The sequence below is a fragment of the Panthera leo genome, chromosome A2, assembly GCF_018350215.1.
Source record: "Panthera leo isolate Ple1 chromosome A2, P.leo_Ple1_pat1.1, whole genome shotgun sequence".
NCBI classification, from domain to species: domain Eukaryota; kingdom Metazoa; phylum Chordata; class Mammalia; order Carnivora; family Felidae; genus Panthera; species Panthera leo.
This window is the reverse complement of record NC_056680.1, coordinates 80,791,042-80,804,311: the sequence shown is the minus strand read 5'-3', so window position 1 is coordinate 80,804,311 and position 13,270 is coordinate 80,791,042. Positions and strand designations below refer to the sequence as shown.

Sequence of the window (13,270 nt, the reverse complement as noted above, 5' to 3'; positions counted from 1 at the left end):
AATCTGTTCATCTACTTACTGGAGTTCCAAGTGGATAGCATGGAGGGAAATAGTCCCTTTATTTTTAAGAGGTGATAAGGAGAAGGGAAAGGGTATTCTTGATGTGTAAGTTCTGGCCTAATTTTGCCATGTCTTTAATTTGTCACCTATCCAGTGGAAAAAAAACTGGTAGAAAAAAAAACTACATTTAAAAATTACTCTTTAATTATACGAGATAATCAGCAGAGGTCCTGTATTCTGAAATGATTTTTAATGGAAAATATCATACCTCAATGTGGTTGCATTATTGATCATAATTCCTGGGATGCATCATTATTAGGTCATAAGCAAGCATGAGTTGAACTGGGGAAAATCTGGTCAATAATTTGAAATGAAATGTTTCTTGTTCTATGGGTATGTTTACCATTTCACATCAGCTAGTTATCATCAAAGAATTAAAAGATAGGACTAAGTGGAACATAGGCACCCAACAAAATTAAAACTGAAATTTTGCTGAATGAAGGAATTAATAAATTCTATTCTATTCTATTTTAATCCTTCAGTCTTTTGAATAAAGGTACACTGGGACCTGAATATGAGCTTCCAAAATCTACAATGGGCCTTGAAATACTTTATTCTCCTAATAGAGTGGACACTGATCTATCTGTATATTTGCTTAGAGAAATATTGCTGTTTGTGATTTACCTTCCTCTGAAAATATGTCTAATTGTTATATACACATTTTGTCTCTTTAAAGGAAGAGGGAATATACATTTTAAAAACTGTTCTATATTTTAAGAAGCATACAGTGAATAAAAGCAACTACTTTTTAAAGCTTCAATGGTGAGTCATTATCTTAAATTTCATTAATCAGTTATGGTACACTTGAATGTTGTGTGTATGTGTGTAAAGCTAGCCAACCTCCTTATCTCCTCCAAAAAAGGATGGTATTATTCCGGGTTGCTCTAAGTCTTTGTTTGGGATTTCCCATTTTCTGTTCATTTGGGAAATTTGCAAGTGGAGCCATAAGCTACCTGGGAAAGGTGAGAGATTTGAGATGTGCATTCTCGTTGAGTTCCTGCAAGGAGCTAGACCACTTCTCAACTACTCAATGCTTGCAACAACTTAAGCTGATATCAACACCCATTTCACAGATCAAGAAACTTCATTTTAAGATCATTTATGTATCTTTCTCAGGGTCACTCCCTAGTATTGGCAAATCACAGATCTGGGGTCTGAACCTTTCTACCTTCTAGTTCTGCCTACTATAAGGAAATCCTAATTTTAAATAAAAAGAGAAAAAGCCAAGTAGATAGCACTGAAGGTGGGGAAAGGTACGGGAAGATAAAGCAGTAGGCTAGACTCCGCTTGCTGGATCCCGGGTAGCAGTTGTCACCATTTGCATTTCTCTAGCATTACAGCTGACTTCCGGACTGCCAACAGATTTGACAAGCCAGCCCTCAGTGACGACTGGACTTCCCCTAAAGAAAGGGAAATTCATTTTGCAAAAGGAAGGAAGGCAACATTTAAAGAAACATCGGGCATGCTAATTCAGGCAAAGTTCATGAGCCTAAAAGAGTCTTAGCATTTCTTATTTGATGAGGTAAAGTCGTGAATTGCCCATGAGCCATGGATCTGATGTGGAAGTCTATTAGTGAAAGTCATCAGAGCAGGTGTGTAAATGCCAAATAAAAATGGCAAAGGAGGCTCGAGGTTTACAGTGATTTTCTGTTTCTTTGGTGAGCGAGAACTTTCTAGAATGGGACTGACTTCACTTATTCAATAATTTTTTTCTCTCGAGTTTAGTACACGCTGGCCATTGGGGAAATTAAGGACGAGGAACAGCCACTGTGCTCAGGAGCCCACCATCATGGGCTGTTTACCTGTCTGCCAGCACTAGGTGTGGACAGTGTGTCCATTCCTCTTTGTTCCTGCCCTCACACCTGGCATCAAGGGAGCACGCAGCAGGTTCAGTAACTAAAATCCCTGGGCTGTCACAGCAGATGCTCCAAGGGGCCCAGAGGTCAGGTGAGCAGCAGCTCCTTAAGTGTCCTACAGTGCCAGGTCCTGCCTCACCTAAATTACCAGCCTCCTTCCTGCTGGTGGCCCCTTTCAGCGCAGCTCTAGCAGTCCCAGCCTGACCCTGGAGCTTTGAATCAGCAGTCCTCATATTTGAAACTTAAGAAATCGGGAAGCTCCACATGACTGGTCTTTCCTCACTAGTGTGGCCCTGTAGTGGCTTCATCCCAAGGACTAACAGGCATGGGTGTTGTGTGACTGACTGCTGTTCTCTTTAATGGTCCCGTCCATTTCTGGGTTCTGGCTGGGTTCTGGATTAGGGCTGTTTTCGTGCAGACCGCTGGGTAAGTGAGGCCCTCTAATCACAAGGAACTAGAAAGGATTTAAGTTGGCACATGAAATATAAAGGTATAATTGTCGTAGTTGGAGTAGGTGGCCTGTTCAGGGAAACTTGTAAACTGTCATCAAAAAGCTTAAGTTTTCCCAGTACAAAACAATTCATTCAGGGGACAAGATTGAAACCCATTTTGGACAATTCTCTAAGAGTCCTCTTTACCTTTTTAATTTTACATCTTTATGTTTCTCTAGTCATAAAGCCAAATCTCTTCAGTGCTACTCTCGATAAATAAAGCAGACTGTGCAAAATGACAGGTAATAAAGGAGTAAGGGCAGGAGGGAGAAGGCAGGGTCTCAGGCAGACCTTCTTGGCTAAGAGCAGAGTGTCCTGTTTGCAGGCCTGAGTTTTGCTGCAGAGTCTGTCTGTGAGCCGGGAGACCTGTTCATAGATGAAGTCCTTCTCCAGTAACTTCTCCTCCTTCTTGGCCAGCTGTAGTTCCAGCTATGGTTGAAAACAATTTCAGTAAAAAGGAAAAAACAAAGTCATGTAACTCAAATTCTTCTTTCTTTTAAAAAAAATTTTTTTTAAATGTTTGTTTATTTTTGAGAGACCCAGAGACAGAGCACAAGCTGGGGAGGGGCAGAGGGAGAGGGAGACACAGAATCAGAAGCAGGCTCCAGGCTCTGAGCCTGATGCAGGGCTTGAACTCATGAACTGTGAAATCATGACCTGAGCCGAAGTGGGCCACTTAACTTACTGAGCCACCCAGGCACCCAAAAATATTCTTTCTTAATTAGAGCCCTATTTTTTTCCCCTTAATGAAAACAGATTGCTTTTATATAGTTGCCAAGATATCTCTGGAAAAGTCTTTAGCACTGGTCTAAGTCAAGACTCTCCTTGCTCCCAGCCCCCTGCAGGCAGCTCTGGGAGTTCTTCCTTCCCAAGGTAGGGGGCAGCCCTTTCAGCTCCATTTAGCTTCCTGTTGTCATTCCTCTGATACTCTCCCTTCAGGAAGACAAATTAATCCACTAAAGATGCCAAAATTGTTCCTTTGGGCTATGAGACAAAAGTGGGCATCTAGAAACCACACAGGTTTTACTTCTTTTTGGCAAGCATTTGAAACAAGCTTAGGTTTTGTTAAGGGATTACAATGACACAATTGTTAGTGGCTAGAATTGTGAGGGATAAATCTGTCTGCATAAGATGGAAATAGCACCACCGATATCTGTGACACTGATCAACAAGGGGCTAGTAGGTACTACTGTCAGAGGAATGCTTACCGAATCTAATTTTTTGATCATTTCTTCTTGGGTCATATCTTTCCCTGGAATGAAGCGGGTTCTGTTCTCACCCTCAGGATTTATAAGCTGTTTCTCCAGGTCTCTTATTCTGTCTGTGCACTGTGAAAACTATTAAATAAGAAAGAAACATTAACTTCAAAACTAACCCTCTTGCTCCATAAATTTTAAAATCACATGGCCCATGGTCTTTAAAGTCTTCCAGTGGGATCAACCCAGGGAAAGGGGCAAGAGAACTCTTTTTTTTTTTTTTTAATTTTTTTAATGTTTATTTCTGAGACAGAGAGAGACAGAGCATGAGTGGGGGAGGGGCAGACAGAGAGGGAGACACAGAATCAGAAGAAGGCTCCAGGCTCTGAGCTGTCAGCACAGAGTCCAATGCGGGGCTCGAACTCACAAACCATGAGATCATGACCTGAGCCGAAGTCAGTCGCTCAACTGACTGAGCCACCCAGGTGCCCCCAGAGGACTCTTAACATCCCATCAGCTGGGACCTGAGGTTGAACAATGTGTCTGCCCACCCATGGTGCCATGAGGATGATGCCTGTAACTGACCCTCTGAAGTAAGTCTGCGAGTTCAGAGCCATTAAAGAAAAACCTGATCTTACAACCAGACCTTTGACTATTTACCATTTTGTGTTATACCCATGGGATGCTGCATGGTCGCAGAGCAGAGCTTTTTATGGAAGATTGTTCTAGAGGCCAAAGTAGACAACATACAAAGCAGACAACATCCTGGACTCCAGTTTAAAACCCTTTGTTGGCAATAGGTTTAATGGTGTTGCAAAGAATGAAGTTCTTAACTAGGTCAATACAATGTACAGTCTGTGAGGTATAGCCTGAACCATTTATATCTTTTTTGTTAACCACCTAATATAATGCTTTATATATCAACTATATTTATCGAGTCAAGGAGACTTTGGAGGTGAAGAAAATAGCAGTTCACACATAGTTTTTATATGGAGAGATGTGGAACACATTGAAAACCAAGAGTTATCATTTTAAACCTACTGAAAACCTGTAGAATCTTGGGCAAATCATTTATCTTCTCTAAACTTTAGTTTCCTCAACAGTCAAATGGGAAGATAAGGCCCAACTTAATGGGGTTGATTACTTAAATGAGATACCACCTTCCAAGTGGTATTTATACTTTACACACTTTACAACGTGTCCCAGAGTGATATAGGTAGTATTTAATTTTTAATTTATGTATGCTTCTCCTCCTGACAAAAAGAATTCTAAGTGGTGACATAAATAATTTATTTTTTTTCCTTTTTCTTCCTCTCTCTCCACACTCCTTAATTGCCCTTAATATGGAGTTAAAGTATACATCTACACATAATTAAGCATAAATACATTATTGTATTTTTTTTATTTTAACTTATTTTTTATTTTTGTAAATTTACATCCAAATTAACTAGCATATAGTGAAACAATGATTTCAGGAGTAGATTCCTTAGTGCCCCTTACCCATTTAGCCCATCCCCCCTCCCTCAACCCCTCCAATAACCCTCAGTTTGTTCTCCATATTTATGAGTCTGTTTTTGTCCCCCTCCCTGTTTTTATATGATTTTTGTTTCCCTTCCCTTATGTTCATCTGTTTTGTCTCTTAAAGTCCTCATATGAGTGAAGTCATTTTTGTCTCTCTCTGACTCATTTCACTTAGCATAATACCCTCCAGTTCCATCCACGTAGTTGCAAATGGCAAGATTTCTTTTTTTTTTTTTTTTTTTTTTTTTGCAGCTGTGTTACAAGTTTATTTTTTTTTCCCCCCGTGAAGCTTTTATTTTTTTTATTTTTTTTATTTTTTATTTTTTTATTTTTTTATTTTTTAATATATGAAATTTACTGTCAAATTGGTTTCCATACAACACCCAGTGCTCATCCCAAAAGGTGCCCTCCTCAATACCCATCACCCACCCTGCCCTCCCTCCCACCCTGCCCTCCCTCCCACCCCCCATCAACCCTCAGTTTGTTCTCAGTTTTTAACAGTCTCTTATGCTTTGGCTCTCTCCCACTCTAACCTCTTTTTTTTTTTTTTTTTCCTTCCCCTCCCCCATGGGTTTCTGTTATGTTTCTCAGGATCCACATAAGAGTGAAACCATATGGTATCTGTCTTTCTCTGTATGGCTTATTTCACTTAGCATCACACTCTCCAGTTCCATCCATGTTGCTACAAAAGGCCATATTTCATTTTTTCTCATTGCCACGTAGTATTCCATTGTGTATATAAACCACAATTTCTTTATCCATTCATCAGTTGATGGACATTTAGGCTCTTTCCATAATTTGGCTATTGTTGAGAGTGCCGCTATAAACATTGGGGTACAGGTGCCCCTATGCATCAGTACTCCTGTATCCCTTGGATAAATTCCTAGCAGTGCTATTGCTGGGTCATAGGGTAGGTCTATTTTTAATTTTCTGAGGAACCTCCACACTGCTTTCCAGAGCGGCTGCACCAATTTGCATTCCCACCAACAGTGCAAGAGGGTTCCCGTTTCTCCACATCCTCTCCAGCATCTATAGTCTCCTGATTTGTTCATTTTGGCCACTCTGACTGGCGTGAGGTGATATCTGAGTGTGGTTTTGATTTGTATTTCCCTGGTAAGGAGCGACGTTGAACATCTTTTCATGTGCCTGTTGGCCATCCGGATGTCTTCTTTAGAGAAGTGTCTATTCATGTTTTCTGCCCATTTCTTCACTGGGTTATTTGTTTTTCGGGTGTGGAGTTTGATGAGCTCTTTATAGATTTTGGATACTAGCCCTTTGTCCGATGTGTCATTTGCAAATATCTTTTCCCATTCCGTTGGTTGCCTTTTAGTTTTGTTGGTTGTTTCCTTTGCTGTGCAGAAGCTTTTTATCTTCATAAAGTCCCAGTAATTCACTTTTGCTTTTAATTCCCTTGCCTTTGGGGATGTGCCGAGTAAGAGATTGCTACGGCTGAGGTCAGAGAGGTCTTTTCCTGCTTTCTTCTCTAAGGTTTTGATGGTTTCCTGTCTCACATTCAGGTCCTTTATCCATTTTGAGTTTATTTTTGTGAATGGTGTGAGAAAGTGGTCTAGTTTCAACCTTCTGCATGTGCAAATGGCAAGATTTCATTCTTTTTGATTGCTGAGTAATACTCCATTGTATATATACCACCTCTTCTTTATCCATTCATCCATCGATGGACATTTGGGCTCTTTCCATACTTTGGTTATTGTTGATAGTGCTGCTATAAACATGGGGATGCATGTGTCCCTTTGAAACAGCACACCTGTATCCCTTGGATAAATGCCTAGTAGTGCAATTGCTGGGTCGTCGGGTAGTTCTATTTTTAGTTTTTTGAGGAACTGCCATACTGTTTTTCAGAGTGGCTGCACCAGCTTGCATTCCCAATTATTGTATGTATTATTAACAATTGATATTTCTGTTTCTTAATTAAGAAATTAAATAAGGAACAAAAATATGGTGCTTGTTTATCAAAGCAGTACCTTAATTGCTCTGGTTTCCCCATGGGTCTTTGAGGAAAAACTGTTTACTTTTTTTTTTAAGTTTTTATATAAATTCCAGTTAGTTAACATACAACGCAGTGTTAGTTTCAGGTGTAGAATCTGGTGATGCAACACTTCAATACAACACCCTAGACTCATCACAGCAAGTGCCCTCCTTAATCCCCATGTTTACTTTATTGATATAAAATAGTGTTGTGCTCTAAAATAGTTCACATGATTTCCAAGATCCCTGAAAAGGAGCCATTATTATAAGCACCGGGAAAATATGACTCATGATAATCCTTGGATTAGACTGTTGGACAATTAAAAAATGTTTCAAACAACTGAGAAAATGAAAACCTTAAGAGAATTCTGGAAATGATGCAAAAATGGGAAGACTTTACAAAAAAAACCCAAAAACATTGCAGCTGTAACAAGTAACAGGATGTGACAGGGATCTGGCACAGCAAGGCAGAGTACAAAAATGACTTGCCTAAAGCTTTAAATTTCATATCATGGCCTTCAAAGGACCCACGTGATTAGTGCTAAGTAGACAAATAATTAAGTGCAGTTGGAAGACTAATGGGAAACTTTCTATTCAACAGTTTTGTTTTGTTTTGTTTTGTTTTGTTTTGTTTTGTTTTAGAGATGGAGCGTGAGCAGGGGTGGGAGGGGCAGAAGGAGAGTGAGAGAATGTCAAGCGGTCTCCATGCCCAGACTGGTGCCCATCTCGAGGCTAGATCGCAGGCCCCTGAGATCATGACCTGAGCCAAAATCAAGAGCTGGACACTTAACTGAGTGAGACACCCAGGTGCCCCTGTTCAACAGTCCTTAAGCTTAGAATAACCTGGCAAAACAGGTAACCGATGGTAATACATAGTCCATATTGTCTCAATTCATTTGCAGTCAGAATGGAAAAGGCTCATGTCAGGCATAAATGCATAAATATTTTCCTCTTGGGTAAACTGAATTCGTATTTTACACCAGATAACTGTATAATGAAATGCCAAGTGTGTATATTTTAAGAACAATGAATTTTATCCATTGACTAGAAGTATTGATTTGCAATTAACACAAATAAAATGCTTACACAATAGAGAGAGAACTTTTCTGTTGTGGATCTTACTGAATTTAAAGTCCTTTTGTTCTGCTGGGCATCTTGATAGTTTGGTATGGACAAAAATGGCCCTGAAGCTGTGTTTTGGGAAGGAGCTAGAGAAAGGCAAATTATTCTGTAAAATCAAGTGGGACAAGTATGGAGTGCCTGGAGGGCAATCTGGGGTGGGGGTGATGTGGAGAGGCAAAGGGGATGAAAGATGGAAAGACAAGCCAGTGAAATGGAGCTAGGCCAGGGTGCTGCATGGGCTAACATACCTGGGGACTGTTACCAGTGATGGGGTGCCCCACAGAGCTCTGTAGGGCATGGATAGCTGATAAGGAATTTATAAGTTCTTTACATTTCTGTAAGGTATCCCATCATACTGTTGCCCCAAATCTCCAATCAGTTCATAGACAAAGATCTTGCATGAATGATTTTGTGTCAGTAAGCTGAAGAAGGAGTGACTCCTGAGTTTTGCACTGACATGGCACGGAAGTGAACCAGGCACTGTTGTGTGTGAGCTAACGAGGGGATCCCCCAAATGAACCACTCATTGGTAGCAGGAGTCAGAGCCATAGGAATCCTGGGGAGGCTACCTTGGAGACCTGAGAGATGCCTAGGGGTGTTTCAACCAATCCATCTAAATTGGGCTACACTTATGGAGGAAATCAATAGGAGAATTTATGGCTCAAAAAATAAACACTGGAATCCTATCATTGATATAGCATTCATTCATTCAAATGGCATAAAACATGGAAGTGGACCCATCATCTAGTTCCACAAAGTCACGTGAATCGCCATGACATGATTAAATGAAAACAAAACAAAACAAAACAAAACAAAACAAAACACAAACCCAGGATCCACAACTGTCTATAGCATGAGCTAATGAAAACTTTTTACTTGTACATCTTGAAGAAGACCAGAAGGATCTCTTCCAGATTTTTGATAATTTTAATAGTGATTATATATTGGGGGTGGAATTTTATTTTTTAAATTTTTTTTAATGTTTATTTTTATTTTTGAGAGAGAGCAAGCAGAAGCAGGAGAGGGCAGAGAGTGAGGGAGACAGAAGCAGGCTCTGGGCTCTGAGCTGTTAGCACAGAGCCCGATGCGGGGCTCAAACCCATGAACTGTGGGATCATGACTTGAGCTGAAGTCAGAAGCTTAACCAACTGAGCCACCCAGGTGCCCCTGGATTTTTTTTTTAATTTTTGTATTTTTTCAAAACTTCATTAACTGAACATGTTTTAATTTTATAATCAGAAAAAACCTGAAAATAAACCTGACATTTTAGAAACCATATTATAGGTTAAAAAATTTTTTTTACGTTTGTTTATTTTGAGAGGAATAGAGACAGCACAAGTCAGGGAGGGGCAGAGAGAGAGAGAGGGAGAGAGAGAAAAATCTCTTGGAGACCCAACCAGGGCTCAAACCCACGGAAGCCACAAGGTTATGATGTGAGCCGAAACTCAGAATTGAGCCACCCAGGCGCCCTATTATAAATTAAAATTTGTTCCTGCTGCATTGAGTAAATGGAAAAAAGATCTCTATTCTTTAAAAATAGAAGAAAAAGTACAGTTATTACATGTGAAGAAAGTAGCTTTATATTCATTATTTATGTATATATGTAGGTATTTCATGTTTAACATTTGTGGCTTTATTCCATTTTTAAAAAGACTATGTCAGAGATCAGGCTATTATATTACAGGGAAACTACAGGGATTAATAAGGAGTCCATTTATATGTGATTGCCAATTAACAAACAAAAATCTCGGCTTTGGAGGACAGGAGTTCTAAAAATGAGAGCAAGATGGTCTTCAGGATCTTTCCAGCAAGCATCAAAAACATAGTTATGCTGGTGGCAGTGAAAACCTGGCTTACTTAAATTTTGAGCTATGAGGAAGCTGAGCAAGAGTTGAGATTTGGGAGGATCTAAATTCCATGGAAGGCAGAAAATGTTTCACGGGGAAAAAAAGACAATCTGTAGCGTGGATGGCTGATTCCACCCTGAAGCAGGGGCATTTTTAAAGAAGACTTATAACTTATGGGTTCGTACAGATACTAGGAAGGGCATAGCTTAATTTACATGTGAGAGCTCAATATGATCTACAAACCTCTAAAGAAGAGGCGGGGGAGGGGAAGCAAATGGCCCTGGAAATGTCTGATGAATATTTTCCCCACCTGAATCTGGAGCACTGCTAAGTCAGCATCCAGGGCCTTCTTGGTTGGCAGTAATTTCTGGGTCACATGAATCTGTCTTTGCTTCTCGGCAATCTTCAGTTTCAGGAATCGGATCTTTTCTTCCAGGACATGTATTTCAATTTCTCCATTTAGCTTCATCTTTTCTTGGATATTTATTTTTTCATAGAAGATGCACACTTCCTCTTCCCGCTCTATCAGCTGAACGCCACTATGGCCAAAAGGAGAGGCAGAGCAGGCTAAGAGGATGTTGAGGTCACTTAGTCATGGTGGTTCCCCCTGGATTTGGGCACCAAATACACATCGACATTATATAATTCCAGAAGGCAAAAGATATTCACTGTTGGCTTTCTAGTTAAACTCCACACTTTTAATTTTCCTGGGGATGGGAAAGGGAGGACTGTTTAGCATCTTGACTCTGAGCTAACCGAGCAGTTGGCTGGTCACGGTATCTCTGCAAATCCCAAAGGTTTTCCTGGGGTGGGAAAAAAATGTCATTCCCCATGCATGAACAAAGTAATCTCATAATCTGATTTTCTGCAGACCCTTTTCTTGGGCCAGACTTGCCAACTGAGCTCTGGGCCAGAAGTACCCAGGCAGGGGGCCAGCGAATGTGTTTCTGCAGCAATTCTGTGTAACTTGCCAGGCCTATTAGGTTCTTTGAAAGTTGAATATTTCTGATGCAAATTGCCCCATAAATAGGCAAAGTCCTGTCCTTTGTAATCATGCCAGGGGAAAGACCCCTCCATGTGAGGAGAATGTGGGAAAGAAACAAAGTAAGAATTTTCTAATTCCAGCCCTACAGGTCTGATCAGGGCCTGGGAACACACTGCTTAACTACTTGTTTTGTGCCAGGAGCCAAATAAGAGGACTTTTTTTTTCTTTCTTTTTTCCCAGAGAAAACACCTGCCAGCTGTTTGAAAAAGTAGTGTTCTTCACACCCTGAAGTTCTTCCCACACTCTGTATATCCATTATCCCAGAGTTCATCTTTAATTGCCTTTATCTCTCTCTCCCCTCCCTTAAAACATGTATACACATCGTTGTATTTGCTTAATCTTAGCTCTTTGTTTTGTCTCATTTGCCATTCATTGGCTCCTCAGGATCCTCTTACTTTTCTTGACACAAGAAGCCAGGAGCAATGCCATACCACCTGTTTGTACTTTCAGGGTCCAGCACTTAGCACATAACTTCACATGGAGCAGCCCACAATCAAGCCACAATGAACAGAAGATCTGATACCAGATGTAATTACTACAGGGCTCTACAATCTCACATACCACATTTCTCTAGCACAAGCACAGTTACAGTAGCAATTGATTAATGACATAATTGTAGTCTGGAAGAAATAATGCTGTTCTGAAACATCTTACTTGCTGAGAAAATGAGCTGGGAAAATGGCTTAATAAATTTCCTACTAAGACCAAGCCTGTCACAAAAGTGGATACGAGATCCAAAGACTTACTTATGTCAATTATACTGAAATAACTTGATGGTATCCTGAATGGTAGCCTGGGAAAGAACTTTGATCTTTAAGCGGGCAACTTCTCAAACCCTAGTCTTGCCTGTCTCACTTACAAGAACAGAGTTTCTTATTTTCAGGCAAAACACACAGCTGACCCCCTACCCTGCCCCCACAAAAGGCTAATGAAACCTGAATGTCACATGCCCCTCACTACCCACTGTCAAATCCAGATAGAAAAAGGGGCAATATTTGTTTTTTTTAAGCATTTTTTAATGTTTGTTTTTATTTTTGAGAGAGAGAGCGCAAGTGGGGAAGGGGTAGAGGGAGTAGGGACAGAGGGTCTGTAGTGGGCTCAGTGCTGACAGCCGCAAGCCCTGTGTGGGGCTCGAACTCACAAACCAGAACCGTGAAATCATGACCCAAGCTCAAGCCAGTCAACCGACTGAACCACCCAGGTGCCCCCAAAAGGGGCAACATTTCTAAGTAGGATCTCTGGGTGTTTCGTTTTTCACACTAGGTTGCTAGTTTTTACCTTTCATTTCGATGCTGAACGGCTTTTTCGTATCTCTTGCGAAGTTGCACCATCTCCTCTTCAATCACTGTGATCATGTTGGCAAGTCTGTCGATGTTATTTAACTGGACTTCCTTCTTCTCCTTCATTGCCTGAAGTTTTGCTACGATTTTGCACACGTCATTTTGCATGCTTTCTCTGATGGTAACATTGTTGGCAAGTTTCAGCATGGAATTTTGTAACTTTCTTTAAAAACAATGGGAAAATGGGTGAGATCATAATTTTCTTTACTTTAAAAACAATGAAGACTTCTGAAACTAGCAACATAGCTCTTGCTTTCAGTATGTCCATTGAAACGACAATAGTGGTACCGTAGTCCCCCCATCCACCGTCTGGCTTTCTGCAGCTTCATTTACCCGCGGTCATCCGTGGTCCGGAAGTAAATGATCCTCCTTCTGACTCTTCAGAAGGTCAATAGCGGCCTAACGCTACGTCGCAACGTCTGCGTCATTCGCCTCGCGTCACGTCATCAGACAGGCGTTTTGTCACCTCACGTCCTCACGAGAAGGGTGAGTACAGTACAATAACATATTTTGAGGCAGAGGGAGAGAGACCACATTTACATAATTGATTACAGTACAGCCGACGCTTGAACAAAACAGGTTTGAACTGCATGGGTCCACTTATATGTGATTTAAAAAAATAAATAAATACAGTACAATACTGTAAATGTATTTTCTCTTTTTTATTATTTAAAAAACAATTTTTTTTTTTAACGTTTCTTTTTGAGAGACAGAGAGCATGAGTGGGGGAGGGCAGAGAGAGAAGGAGACGCAGAATCCGAAGCAGGCTCCAGGCTCGAGCTGTCAGCACAGGGCCTGAAGGGGGC

General features: G+C 40.6%; 2 protein-coding genes across 2 annotated transcripts in view; one reads left to right on the top strand and one right to left on the bottom strand.

The window, feature by feature from the left end:
- Window positions 1-9,101, top strand: part of LOC122206635 (gamma-secretase activating protein) — a 103,634-nt gene extending 94,533 nt beyond the window's left edge. The window contains exons 31-32 of the mRNA XM_042916030.1: window positions 737-822; window positions 7,753-9,101. Of these exons, the coding sequence (XP_042771964.1) occupies window positions 737-777 (41 nt within the window). The 3' untranslated portion in view covers window positions 778-822; window positions 7,753-9,101. The remainder of the gene's footprint in view (window positions 1-736; window positions 823-7,752) is intronic.
- CCDC146 (coiled-coil domain containing 146) overlaps window positions 1-13,270 on the bottom strand; it is a 115,295-nt gene that overhangs the window by 2,508 nt on the left and 99,517 nt on the right. Inside the window, exons 14-17 of the mRNA XM_042915992.1 lie at window positions 12,403-12,627; window positions 10,390-10,618; window positions 3,616-3,744; window positions 2,699-2,836 (exon numbers count right to left, since the gene is read on the bottom strand). Coding sequence (XP_042771926.1) covers window positions 2,699-2,836; window positions 3,616-3,744; window positions 10,390-10,618; window positions 12,403-12,627 — 721 coding nt within the window. The remainder of the gene's footprint in view (window positions 1-2,698; window positions 2,837-3,615; window positions 3,745-10,389; window positions 10,619-12,402; window positions 12,628-13,270) is intronic.